At 35.8% G+C, this 15,242-nt stretch overlaps 1 protein-coding gene across 13 annotated transcripts in view; it reads left to right on the top strand.

Moving 5' to 3' along the window:
- The window catches only part of LOC145680584 (uncharacterized), a 158,999-nt gene that overhangs the window by 63,766 nt on the left and 79,991 nt on the right, over positions 1-15,242 (top strand). For 4 of the 13 annotated variants that reach the window (XM_081751237.1, XM_081751243.1, XM_081751242.1 and 1 more), the window contains one exon: positions 1-6,660. The exons of 2 other annotated variants lie outside the window; for them this stretch is intronic. In XM_081751237.1, the coding sequence (XP_081607363.1) occupies positions 1-946 (946 nt within the window). In that variant the 3' untranslated portion in view covers positions 947-6,660. Of the gene's footprint in view, positions 6,661-7,486; positions 11,975-13,203; positions 14,593-15,242 lie in introns of those variants that run through there. 7 more of the 13 variants (XM_081751236.1, XM_081751241.1, XM_081751240.1 and 4 more) reach the window with 5 other exon arrangements.

Here is a 15,242-nt window from a genome sequence, read left to right as displayed (position 1 = left end):
GGCTCCATCTTTAAACGTATTAAACGAAGACAAATCAGAATTACTGTGTCCTACCTGTAATGAAGGTTTCTTCATTGTGCAAATGTATCTTGATCATCTGAACTCAGATACATGCCGTCATAAAAGAAAGCGACCAAAGAAGGAAGCGAAATCTGTAAATGATGGTTCTCCTACGAAACGATCATGCCATATTTGTGCTAAAACGTTTTGTACTCAACAAGCTTTGGTTGAGCACTTGCGTCTTCACAGTCCGGATTCTTTGTTCGTGTGTGAGATATGTAAGAAAGGATTTGGGAAAAAAGCTAATTTGATTCGTCATGCGGAAACTCATCCTGGAGACAAAACCTATGTTTGCATCATCTGTCAGAAGGCGTTTTTGTATGAAAACAACCTCCGTAATCATATAAAAACACACGACACGGAAGAGGGTAGTACATACCAATGTCATGTGTGTAATCAAATGTTTCATTCTAAAACGCAATGGCAAACGCACAAGAAACGACATAATTTATCGAAAGTAACATGTGATACGTGCAAGAAAACCTTTAATTCCAAAGGAGATCTTGTTACTCATATTGTGATACATACTGGACAAAGAAATTTTCAGTGTGAATTTTGTAAAAAGTGTTTTTCCCAAAAGGTGCAGTTAGAAAGACATCTTAACATTCATACGGGCCGAAAACCATATCGTTGTGAATTCTGTGGTGACAGCTTTACTGATCCTTCTGGTTTAACTTTTCATCGACGGTCGCACACAGGAGAACGGCCATACATCTGCGAAATTTGCGGAAGTCGACATAGAAGTAGTTGGGCTATGAAAGTGCATAAAGCTATTCATTCCAATGATAGACCATTTACGTGTGAAAAATGTGGCAGTACATTCAATCGAAAGTCTAATTTGCGTAGACATATGCAGATACTACACCCTGACTTTAAAGGGCACTGAATATGAACTTATGATGGACTGTAACTGTAATATAGGCGGTCATGCGAATGTAAGTTACTTTTCAACTTCAATCGGGAGCTAAGATTTTATTCGTAGCTTAAAATTATTTTAGTGAAGTGTTTTCTGGATGTGCTATCTGGAAGTAAACTGTGAATGTTTCGAGGCGTCTCGTACGAGAAATAAGAATGAAATTATGTAAATTATCACAATTTCTAATGGTTAGGAGAAAATATTTTTCCGAAGCTCTTGCAGAAAGTTTTTTAGGAACTGTATTTGATTTGATCATCTAAGTCAATATTGTATTCACGTAATATATATAGAGTCCCGACAACATGTTAACACAGCTGGAAAATTCGTTAACCCAAAATGATTAAGATTTCTCTATCGTTTCCGTGACAGTGGCGCTCTTTTCGATAATACAGTGTTGCCCATTGTGACGCACTGTCAACTTTCGAAAATGGTAAATACAATTCAAAACCAGGACACAATAGTGATAATATATTGTAACAAAGTTCTGTGTATACAATTAGTGCAACGAGTACATGAAACGTCAGTGACACGGAGGTGACAGTGTTGCAAACTGTGAATAACATTATGTTGTAAAAAAAAAAAAAACACTTGGTTTGGTTATTGCATGTGGTGTCCTTTGGTACTGCTAAACATGATATAAAAGACAATAATTATGTGTTGCTAACTATCAGGAGTAGAGAAGACTAGACAGCTTTGTACTTTATAATGAGTTTCGAAACATGTCATACTGATTGGTTTCAACATTAGACATTGGGCTTCAGAAAGCGGACCAAAAGACAACAAATGAGGAATAAACCGTTTGAACATCAAGGACAAAATACGTGTATTCAAGGGTGGCAAAACTGGTAACTTATTCGTGAGCTAAAGAAATATTAAATAAAAATAGTATATACATCGTTGTTATGTATAGAAATTGAGGCAAACAAATATGAAGAACGTGAGTTGAACGTTGTGTAGAAATTGAGGATACGACCACACAGATCGGGAAGCGAAACTGTGAGAGAAAATTAGAAGCAAATTTCGAGAGGTAGACGAACAGACAGAACGCTAATCGAAGCTTCGCAGTTTTCTTATTTTCAGCATTCAATTGTGATTTGCATCATCGGTATGTAAAATTAGGATCCTGCCGCAATTGTTCCACTATCCTCTCATAAATTTATACTCTCCGATGTGAGTTATCTAGAAGAAAGATATTGTTGCAGCTGCGGCTTGTAAGTATTTTAGTTATGTCTGTAATACCCTGCAAGTGGAGGTTTAGCTGATGTGGCATTCCGATGATAATCGGCGTGTGCAGGGCTGTCGAGACTTAACAAACGAAGCGAGCACTGTTGTAGCTGTGCCTTTGACATTGCCAGTTCTGAGCCTACCTAATCGTAGTCTGTCCTCGATAGTACCTGTTTCTTCGAACTTGTCAGTAACTGCCACTGCAACGTGCAAAACGGGAGCATGTTGAGGATGCCTTTCATTGAAATCACGAGGTATACAGCACGGACACTTCTACCACCCCACATCGTGACGAACTCGATGCTGTCAGCTTTGGCTAATGGCTTGGTTCAGCACCTGGAAATAAGAGATAAACTCGAGTTTCATGTGCTTATAACTTCAAAATCATTACAATTATGTTAAATCTACACCATTGAGTTTCTCTTAAAATTCGAGCTCTGTTTCATATATTACATAACCCCTTTCTCGTTTAAAGTTTTTGAGCGACACCCAAAATGGTGTTCAGCAAGATGGCGGCCGTTCACCTGACACTCACCATAAAATTTCCCTCTCGGCCTAATGTGTCCCTACAACTACAAATTCCGGCTATCTACACTTGTTTTCATTTCATAAGGGGCTCTAAGGAACTTTTGACTCCCCATATATATATATATATATATATATATATATATATATATATATATATATATATATATATTTATAGATGTACTGGTGTGCAAAACTTATGACGAAAGTAAGTTGCGCAAACTGCGTCGCTCCCAAGTGGCGTGGATTAGTGAAACTTGAACCATGTGGCGTAGATTAGTGAAACTTGAACCATATATAGAAAGCAGTGGTACAGTATGATTCAGGAACAGAAGAAAGAATCACATGATTAAAACAACAAAAATGACACTTTTATTTAGAGGCAGTAACTTAAACTGAAAGCACTGCGACCCATGATGCCCCCTTTCCCTCTGACATTACAGAAGGAATGAAATGGTCCTTAAAAGATGTATGATCTCTACGGACAGCGATGCATACTCTGCAATATGATCCTATGGTGCTCAGAAAGTTAGTAATGAGTTGTTGTGGTATTCAGTTCCATTACTCCATCAACGCTGTTGATACCTGTTAGATGGTGCTGGATATGCTGCAAGACGCCTCTTCATAACATCCAAACGTGTTGAATGGAATTCAAATTGGGGAAACAAGCAGACAAGTCCATTCATTTTAATATTCTCTCGTTTCAAGAGCTCCGCTACCTTCGCTGTTGGATGTGGTTGCGCATTATCATCCATAAAGAAGGAGTTGGGGCCAACTACATCTCTGAAAAGACGCGCGTGGAGGAGTACAGTGTCTCACGTTGACTGATGAGTGTACCGCAGTCAAAATTGGGAGGTCTGTATTCCTATGCAACATTACGCATCCCGATGCAAGAACACCGGGCCAACAAAATAATAATGTTCTACAATGTTCCTGGCTTCATTGCGTGCTCCCATCTTTCTCTAAATAAGTGTACGTCCAGAACTACTCAGACTGGATCTGCTCTCATCGGAGAAGAGAACGCAACCTTACTTTTCTGTTCAGTCTTGGATGTTCTTGGCACATCGCAAACGATGCCGCCAATGTGCGGGTGTCAGCGGAATGCACATAATGGCTGTCGGACAAAGATATCACGCCCATGCAGTTGACGTGCCATTGTGGACCATAAGATTGAACGACTTGGAGCACTCTTAGAAGTGTTTTCAGTTGCACCCGCTGTCTGACATCGCTCCCTTCTTGTCTGTTTCACAATGTAACTGATCCTCTGCTGTAGTTGACCGTAATAAGCTGCCACAGCATTGCCTCTGGTTGGGAACGCTCCTCACGCACGTGAAGAAATACTTTGTACAATATTAAACTCCTGAGCTATACTCATCACTCGTCGTTCTGCCAGTTTCACGATGATTCTTTCCCGTGTAATGTCATCCAGATGTCTCCGAGCCATGTTGTAACATGCCAAATTAAACTTTCAGACGAGGGATAAATGTTTTTGTATATTGTCCGTATAGCCAATTAATATCTTATACGAACAGACCCGCATATATGTATATAAAGAAAGAGAGAGAAACGGATGTTTGTCTGATGACAGGAAGTACATGATCGTGTGTGTATAAATGCAATGCCTAAGAATGTTTCTACATTTGTTATTAATAAATTAATAGCACAGAACTGTAATAAGCCTGCTATATAGTTTCTTTAATTTCTGCGAAAATGCAAACAAGAACATGAAAATACAAACCTGAAAAATCTTACCAGAAATACTATAATTCTGATGAGATCTAAATGAGATAATATTTCTTTGGTTTCTTTCCTGTGTGGAGCTTCTAGTGATGAATGATGGCCACTTATCTATTCAACTGCTAGTTTTTCTGCGTCAGAACCTTCAAATATGATCCATTTACACTTATAAAACTACAGAAGGCAAGTTCCCATTTCCATTCTATTATGTAATTCAGTGAGTATATTGTTTATAACAAATCCGCGCTCGCACTCGCTGATGACACAGGAACCACTTTCAATCTTTGGATGAGTTCTTTGAGGGAATGGTTGTGTTCTTCATTGTTTTAATTCCTTGAAGTGACGAAATTCTTTAAGAAGTGTGCACACGAGAGAATTGATTGAAAATTAACGTATTTGTAGTTTGTTCTCATCATCTCCGAAGATTTTTTTTCTTTTAGCCAGTGCACTTTGATTAGTATCTCAGAAGCTTTCAGAAATGAGTGTGAATATTTTAGGAATGAGTTTGAATATCGTGGTTTTATGTTATATACTAGTCCCTACATAAATTTGAATCTAAAAGCACTAAACGATTCCTTGTCTTTTGGAGCAGATTTATCAATTTCTTATTTTTTAGATATAATTTTTCATTAAATACTCATTTTCAACCGCTCGGAGATAAGTTTATGGGTTCTTTCATTGGAGACAAAATGTTAATCCAAACATTAATTTCAGAAGATGAACCGTTGACATCAGATTTCCTTAACTGCAGATATGGGGGAAAGTTGCTTAATGGTTTCCAAAGTTTCTGAGGAAAACTAATTCCATCACAAGTTCCACGACTTCATTCTTTCATAGGAACCTTAATATATCACTCTGCTACTCGAACAGTGTTCGTCACTCTTCTATTTACAGAAATATTCAAGTAAAGATCGATAACACGATATCACGGCTTTAACCGTAGCACAAGACATCGGTGCCCAGCGAATATTGAAAATTTTCTTAACTTTTCGGAATTCAAGTAATGTGGTTATCTCTGACATGATACGTTCGTTCTTGGGATTTTAGAGAAATGAACATACAAAGATTCCATAAAAGAAGAATGTATTCTGATTCGAAATAATGAGTAAATTTTTCCTATATACTTGTGAACATTTTTCGGAAGTCCCGTTCCTTAAAGATTTGCGTCAACACAACGCAAAACTTGTTTTAGTTTGCGATAACATGCATAGCAACTGTGATTTATTTAGACAAGTTTTACGTTGCATTACGCTCAGCAATTTTCTGAAGTCTGGTACGGGAATGACTCTCCGGGAAGTTAATAAAGAGAAAGGTGAAAGGTTAGGCAAACTACAAAAAATTAATACTCTTTTGTTTTTAATTCTTACGAAATTTAATTTTCAGTTTTATAATGTAACATTGCAATAATATTCTTCACGAGACGGTGAAATAAGTATCACTGGTAAGGATGCTATTTCTATAACACGAGCCGGGGATTTTCTCCTGTTAATTCGAACACTGTTAGCTGCTCTCTGACTGACATATACTGTCTAGTCCCTTTTGTTTACTACTTCGTGTTGGAGAAGCAGGCCCATTCGCCGTTATGCTCACACTATGCATTGTCTTGTTCCCTGTGTACATGTGAGAGACCTCTGGGCATGCTGTTATCTTTTATTCATTTCCATCAATTACGTAATATTTTGTTATTTTATTTATCTTGATATCAGTATAGCCCATATATTAGGGCAAAACAACCTTTAATTTATTCTTATCAGTAACAAAGGTCGTATCGCTTGCATTGGTTGTCCGTAAGAAGATTATTTTTTCCTCATGGTCCAAGATCCCTATTCGAAAATCAGTGGTGCTAGTTAGTAGATAATTTCATATTTTATGAAACGTAAGAATCATTGAAAGGTACTAAATCTTTTCTGGCGTGAAAGAAATGAAAATTGTATTTTTGGTTTTCTTCATACATTGTTGAAAACGAGACTCTTCGTGTAAATTCTAGCGACAGTTTAAAGTCTTAGTTCTACTTTGCCGTAATTGTCCCGATATTAATTATACTTGGGGAACACTATAACCTCAATCAGATATGACAAATATTCTGTTTTCTCAGCATGTCATACAATTCTATGCTTTCCAGATTGGTAGTATTAACTAAAGTGAATGCTTATTTGTAATAATTAATTTATTTGTACAAATAAATGTAATTACACATCTATCATTTATTTATTTATTATTTTAAAATCATATTACAGTGAAATCTCCTTGAGTTGACCATTCGTGGTTTTACAGAAATTGCTAGTCGATAATTTGCAGAGTAATAAAAGCAGATGTCTATTTCGTACATGATTCACTAATTTAAGCAAGTGGAAAACTTAGTTAAATGGTCAGCTTGATAGGTTTCACTGAGAACCTAGTATCAATATTAATTAATTTATTTATTTATTTTAAAGAGTGCTGTTTGCATGCAAATTTAGATACCTTGGACACCACGCTAAAGAATGCTTTCTGCCGAATTATTCAAACTCATGCCTCTGTTATTAGTGGTCCAGTAACCCTGTGGGTGTATGTGTTAAAATGTTACACTTTGCCTTATCATCCCGTCGGTGCCTCCACTATCCTACTAAATAATGTCTAATATAAATAAATAATATTCCATTTCATTATGTAGAGTATTATTTAAATGAATTTAATTATGGGATTGTATAAATAAAAGGAAAATATCAGTCAAAAGGATAAGTCGTATCATGTTTATACGACTTACTTTTCTTTATCAGGAACTTAACTAAGAAAACTAATTATAAATAAAATATCAGATGTAATGCATTGACTTATTGATAAAACTTGACACACACACAGCAAGTTTGATCATTACTAATTAAAAATAGAATAAGCGAATGCTGTGAACGTTCGTGAACGCTTAATATACTTATTACTGTACATAATGATAGTGACTATGCAAACTCTATGTGTGAAATACAGTATTATGATATATAAAAATACACAATCCCTTGTGCCCTAATACTGCTTTTCCCTTTCCAGGGCTCCATCTTTAAACATATTGAACGAAGATAAGTCAGAATTAATGTGCCCTATCTGTAATGAAGGTTTCGTCGATGTGAAAATATATCTGGAACATCTGAAGTCAGATATAAGTCATAGTAAAAGAAGGTTACCAAAGAAGGAAACGACAAAAGTAAAATCTGTTAATGGTGATTCTCCTACGAAACGATCGTGCCATATTTGTGCTAAAACATTTTGTACTCAACAAGGTTTGGTTGAGCACTTGCGTCTTCACAATCAGGATTCGTTATTCGTGTGTGAAGTATGTAAAAAAGGATTTGCAAAAAGAGCTAATTTGATTCGTCATGCGGAAACTCATCCTGGAGACAAAACCTATGTTTGCACCATCTGCCAGAAAGCGTTTTTGTATGAAAATAACCTCCGTAGTCATATAAAAACACATGAAACGGAAGACAGTACCACATACGAATGTCATGCCTGTAATCGAATTTTTCACTCTAAAACGCAATGGCAAATCCATAAGAAACGACATAATTTATCGATAGTAACATGTGATATTTGTAAGAAAATATTCAATTCTAAAGGAGGTCTTGCTACTCACATTGTGAAACACACTGGACAGAGAGATTTCCAGTGTGAAATTTGCAAAAAGTATTTTTCCCAAAAGAAGCAGTTAGAAAGACATCTCAACATTCATATGGGCCGGAAACCTTTCCGCTGTGAGTTGTGTGGCGACGGCTTTGCGGATCCTACAAGTTTAATTTTTCATCGACGTTCACATACTGGAGAGCGACCATTTATTTGTGAAGTTTGTGGGAGTCAACACAAAACTAGCTGGGCCATGAATGTGCACAAATCTATTCATTCCAATGTTAGACCGTTTACGTGTGAAAAGTGTGGCTATACTTTCAAACGAAAAGCCCATTTGGGTAGACATATGCGGCTATTACACCCTGACTCCAAAGGGGACTAAAGTTGAAATATTACTTTGAAGTACAGTGTGTGTGTATAATAACACCTAGTGCGTGTATACCACTTACAAACTTATTTTAGGTTTGGGACTATTATGATGTATGGTCAGTGAATGTGGAATCTGTGGATATATTGTTTCCTAGATAAAGAGAGAGAGCGTGGCGCACAAACTTTCATCGGTTTATTTTTTCTTTAAATAGCATTCATATTAAAAAAAAAAAGAAAGAAAGAAATGAGGTAGTTCAGAGGAGACGTCATTCTCTAGAAATGTATTCTGGTACAGTGTATGTTTAATATGCCGTCTTTGTAAGTGCACCAGTTCCGTTAAGAAACGAACATTCGAATTACCTTCTAGTCATTCGACTTATCTTTATCGTCTCATTCGTTATTTACGCAATAATTTACCCAATTCCTTGGCTTCTGCTTAGAAACTTTTCCTGCAAGAATTTCAAAGATGATTAATCAATTGAGAAGAAAAAAAATACAAAGCCGTGCTGTGTGGAGTCATTATTGTCCTTATAAGAACCATGTAGTAAGTCGTGAAGAAATTACACGAGGATCGAATATTTTTTGCATTAAAATTCTGAACAAGCATTGGCAGTGTTTAGCTTTGCTCCATCATGCATCTATGCTTTCGGTGCCTGACATCCGAGCTCGATTCCCAGCCGGAGCTCATGGTTCGAATCTCACGTTAAGCTGTAGGTTCACATCTAGTATAGCCTTGTGCTGAAATGGATGCTAAACTCATCCATCCAACCATAAAATGTAAAATGAAAGTATTGAGTAATATATATGAGTTATCTATTCGTATGCTTATTTTACTAGTCGCTAACGCGCTCGCCTTCGGTGCGAGCGGTCCCGGGTTCGATTCCCGGTGAGGTTACTTGGTCGAAAAAGTGTAACACACTTTTCAGGCCAGCCACCCTGAATGAGGTTTTCCTGGGTTTTGCTCATTCACACCAGGCAAATGCCGGGGTGATACCTAACATAGGTCCCAAGCCGCTTCCTTCCTTCCCCAATCCTTTCTTCCTTGTCTCTGCTCGGATTGTGTGCTCGCCGAGGGACGTCATCCCTCAAATCGTGAAGGGCTAGATGGCCTTAGATGCCGAAAGCCCAGAAATCTAAATCCTAAATCCCTAAGCTTATTTTACTACACCGCTTTGTCAAAGACATTCATAACGGTTGCTTTTTCTTTTAAATCCTAGTTGGCAAAGCGTGACTTTCGTTATTTATCTAGATTAGCAGGTTTTAGAACACACTCGTTTTGTCAGAAAACAAATCCAAGTTAGCTTTTATTATTCGCCGACTCATGCTTCTAACAATCCTTGGCTCTGCATCTAGATTGTTGACTTTTTCCATCGCTTCTTTCTCAAGCTTGATGTTCTCCAACATACGAACGGAAGTAGGTAGTTTTCTTTTCCCATACAGCTTCTTTCAAAATAGATTTTTTTTTTTACATAGTTTCTGTGTAGTTCTCCCAGTAGATGCCTCCGTGTTCTCAAGTAAGCACGGAAGCTATCTTCATGGTATGTTTCGGAATACAGCAATAATATTGTAGAGCTTTCAATACTAAGCTTTCCTTTCTCTGCTGTCTTGCATTGCGAAACTAGTCCTGTTACTACAATTCCAACTTCCCGCTATCCTATCAGCACTTTATTTTATTTATTTTTTTTTTTCATCAAAAATATGCCATGTTTTTAAAAATGGCACTTTTCGTCACTGATTGGTTTTTTGGTCATATCACTTGTACTAACCACTGCAAAGTAAGAGCTTTATCAACCTATATTCCGTAATTTCGAAAGAATATGCACAAGCTTTGTATGAATGGTACATCAGTTACAACGTGTTCGATATTGCTATGAATAACCTTTCGTTTACGTGGAACTCTCTCCTTATATTTGTTGGTAAAGTATCAAATATTTTGCAATTTTTTTAAAGCCTTCTAAACATTTAAAGCTATATAAGAACATATTATTTACGTTATATGATTATACAGTAAGAGACATATCCACTAAGTTAAAAGTGACTGCCAATATGTACTTTAAATGGTAAGTATTGAGCTTGTATAGTACAGTTCAGCCAATACGCGTAGTTGTAAGGTTTTTGTATGCCAAAACCACTTGCACCCTCAGCATTCTCTTGTGACCAAAGAAATGGGTACTCTGGCTACTTCACAATAACTGAAGCATTAGTTTTAATTCTACGTGTTTCACATGTGTTCTTTATAGAAATCTTAACTTTCTGGTCTGTCATAAAACTTTTGTCCATTGAGTTCCAGGAATGGTTGAGTGATAGTAAATATGTGCTGAGGTTATTAACAAGCATTCTGCCCTCTTGACAAATAGCCCAATCCCAGAAGTTATGTGGAAAATGAAATGAGGCATTTTCGTTATTTCACTTGATTACATTTCACATAATCTGTACTCCAGAGCGAAATGGAACCTTGTGAATTTAAATAGATAATAGTGGGAAATGAAATATTTAACACCGAAAGGTATTTACGGAATATAAGATGATACATTTGTTCCTAGAATGTAATATACCAATAGAAATTAAAGGTTATAATCACATGATATATGCACAACCCCATTTTTTGATTACCGCAAAGCTTGTCGTCTTCATTGATAATCACGGGGGCACAGTGGCTCCTGGTGCATGGAGTCCCTGGTTCGATCCCCGAGCAAGTAAGTTTGTACTGAACAACATCGTATCCTTGGATTTTTTTCGGGGTACTCCCGTTTCATCCCACATTCATTCCACGAATTCTTCCATCATTATTTACATGCTTTAATCATCGCCTCCCTTAGCCTAAAGGGCATAATCGTGGGACGTTAAACGGAAAAGATTTCACTTCATCTATAAATCACAAAAGCCATCTTATATAGAGAGCAGATACAAGAGTATGTGTACGTCGTAGACGCGAAGCGAAATGTCATACTGTTGCATTTTTATGGTCATATCGGCATCTTGTATCATCCATGCTCAGTAGGCGAAGATCTCGATTTTTCCGACCAGAATAACAAATTATGCATGTTATATTGCGCCTGCCGTACACTGAGTAAATATTATCTTGTGGAAGCAGGTCATCTTGAATATCATTCATATATGACAGCACAACGGGTTTCATAAGCTTTTTTTAATGTAAATGTTTGCTGTCATCAAGATAACTAGAGGACAGGTTGCCTCGAAACACTTCAGTTTTCGTTCGGAGGAAGTCGGGTGCAGACAACATGGCTCACCCATTGACCAAATGCTTGAGAGATTCTTGAGAGGGTGCGAAGAATTTCACAAGCTTGTCGGGTAGTGTACTGCAAACCCTTTTTTGTGGGCTGGAAAGAAAATTGTTAATGATTTTATTCTTGAAGTGAGTATTTTTTAAGTCTTTTTATTGTTTTTATTCCGAACTTGATACCTGATAATATAAGATACCTGTATTTTTAAAGCTTTATGTTTGTCTCTTAGGAAAGCACAAGTAAAGAAATAAATATGTTTGCTTCTTTATAGAAGAATAAAATGGAATCATTCGACTGTTAATATTTGGTTTTATTTAATTCAGTCTTGTATCTAGTTCAATGTCAATCCTACCTGAGTAATAAATCGACAAAATTCGAAAGTGTGTCTAGTTTATAAAAAAGATAGTCTGAAAACCAAACCAAACTTAATTTCATGTCATATTTGTTTCACAGCGAAATGCATGTTTTTTGTAACTAAGGTTACCATATTCTGAAATGCCAAAATGGGAAAAATATTTTCATCTGGTTAACTCGTTATCCGTATAAACATTTACTTTCAACACAAGAATGGTAAGTTCCCTTTTCTCTTCAATGACAAGTTTTCTTTTAAAATAACATGAAGAATATATGAATATGTTAAAATGTGTGAAAAATTATTAAAGAAGAGCACTTACACGGTATCATGTTGACTGCTTATTCATTTTTTCAGTAGATCTATTTTTTTTAATATATAATACAATTCATTCTTTGAATACAAATAGCCAAACACCTTTATATGTGAAATGTCTGAAATTGAACTTGAGCTTTAAAAATACGGGCAAATCAGGGAATTTTGGAAATTTATACAAACGGAAATTTTTACTCTCAAAATGCGTTCATATTCGCGTAAATGCTGACATATGATAACCTTATCTTTAATCTAAAATCTCAAGGAATGAGAAGTGGGAAATTTTTGTAACCATGTACTGTATTTACAACTACCATAAGAGACAACAACAACGTATTATTTGGCGCTTCAGGAATGGCACGGTGTGCTTGTTTGTATTAAGATCCAGTAACTATACTTATACTCTCGGTTTTCTATTAGGAAAGCCATCAATATTTTATGAAACAAGAAATAGTCCTCAAAATTATTTTATATCAGAGTAACGACGAAGAAATCTCTATAGCAAATGTGACGAATGAAACAATAAGTAGTCTTGGAAATTATGAATCTGAAAAAATACGGAAGCTTATTTCGATAAGAAACACTTGTTTCTGCAGCTGATTTTCGTGAAAACACTGTATTTTCTTTAGTGCGTACGTTGAATGATTTAGTTTTCTAGAACTACTAGTGGACTACTACTTAATCGGGGTACTTTGAAGGGTATACTTTCTTTAGGTATAGAAATTGAGTTTCAGGGATTTAAAAGTTTTCTTTCTTTCTTTCTTTCTTTCTTTCTTGAGAACTTTGTGTTGTAACTTTACGTTTGACTATGTTATTTTCATATTCGTCAGCGACTGTCATCCTTGTGTTGATTTTTTTTGTAGGGGTCTGTTGGAGATAGACTCAAAGGAAGAAGAAATTCAAGAGACTGAATCAAGTGTTAAATCAAAGGAAGACAAGACAGCGAGAAAAACGAAACTCGGAAGATCTGAAGAAAGAATTGGTGAATTACACAAAGAAAATACAGAAATGGATACCAAAGTGAAAGTGGATGATCATGATGATGATGATGATGATGATGATACTGAATTGCAGGAGTTAGAGGTAGTATATTTACAGGAAAATACTAAAGACTGGCTATATGAAGATGAAATCCAAGAGTTACCGTTACGAGACGATAACCAAATGAAAAAGAGGAGAAAATCTAGGAAGGACAATCAAAAGCATAAAAGAATCGAGTCATTTTATGAATGTTTACTCTGTCCAGTATTTTTTCTAGAAGAAGATGAGTATGAACAACATATGAAACAACACGAGGACGATAAACGTACTTGCAAGTATTGTGCAAAGACTTTCCCCAATGAAAATATTCTGTTCTTTCATCAGAGAAAACATAAATGGTAGGTAGGTCGGAAGGCGGACGATAATATCTACGAGAAAGATTGAACTAAAAGAAGGAAATTATATTTTGGCGTACGTACTTATTATTTGTAGCCCTTTAAGACAGCATGATCCTCATCACTAGAACAAGGCGTGTTATAAAAGTAGTCGAAGTCCATTTATGTAGGTTACCGAAAGTGAGTTGGAACTTGAAAGAGTTTGACGAGTATGAAGAAGAATTCCGGACAAATAATCTCCCGTGACAATATGTATATATATATATATATATATATATATATATATATATATATATATATATATATATATATTGCATCGTTTTACATTGAAATTTTAGTGGCGAATGTAAGATGCTGTTACCTCCTTTAAAGAAGTGCCTCAAAGCGTAAACATATCTATGTGACCTAGAAACGTTTGCACTAGTTGCAAGTCTAATCCATAAACGTGTTTTGTGTTAATGACGAAATATGTTAGATATAGATATATATTATAATTTTGATTTACGTGGCGGTTGCGTTGCAAGAAGTTATTGCATGGTAAATTAGAACCAAAATCGAGTTTACGTTATTTGTTCCAAAATGAAACAAGGGAATAGAATATGTTTAACATTCTGTTGTAATGTGTTAAACTATTATTTTTTCTCCCACGAACTGCTCTATTATTATTATTAGTTTGTAGTGATCTGAAAATTTGAATATGTCGAACATTATGTCGGTCGAGAGAATGATTTAAATAAAACAACATGACAAGAATGATCGAATATTATATGGGACCGTCATTTAAATGATGATGGACGTTAAGTACAAAAGCACTTTTTTCAGTTGTTTGTAAAGATTCATAAAAGAAAAGAATAAATACGCTTACTTGGTTTTGTTCTTCTGATTTTTATTGATTGTAGATGTTTAATCTCTAGTGAGAGTCTGTAACCTTTCTGCAATCTGCATACAGTTTCCTTCGTCAGTGATTTGGTTTCCCATGGTTCTGGGAAAAGGGTAAGTAGTCACTTGAATTTATCTTCCATTTTCAAGGCTTTTAAAAATATTAGGAATTGGTAAGTGCTTGTTGAAGTTATTTGAAATTTGGTGGGCAAAATGGGGTGAAACAAGGAGTCAGTTCCTATCTTCGATATATCAGTTAGTGATTTTGATATTTAGTGTTTGATGTTTGATTATTATAACAAAGAATGGGATCACGGAAGGTTAAAGCCATCAGAAGATGAATACTATAGGGGAGACATTGGTACAATTTTTACTTACCCAAGTTTTTAGAAGATATCGTCAGGTTGAGAAACATGATTTTTTTCCTACTTAAACTGTGATTCTTCTACATTTACAATTCTACTAATGTCCTACCTGGAGTAAATTACATTTTACGAAAGGTCTGCAACCTGTACCAATCTTCCCCATGTAGGGGCAGATTGGTACTGGCTTGGGGCAGATTGGTACGAGTAAAGTGAAATATCACACAGACTTTTTGATAATAGAAATAACGTAATTTTTTGTTCTATTTTTCCGTGAAATATTTT

Source organism: Thermobia domestica, chromosome 3 (assembly GCF_964235325.1).
Source record: "Thermobia domestica chromosome 3, izTheDome1.hap1.1, whole genome shotgun sequence".
Taxonomy (NCBI): domain Eukaryota; kingdom Metazoa; phylum Arthropoda; class Insecta; order Zygentoma; family Lepismatidae; genus Thermobia; species Thermobia domestica.
This window is presented reverse-complemented; position numbering and strand designations above follow the sequence as displayed.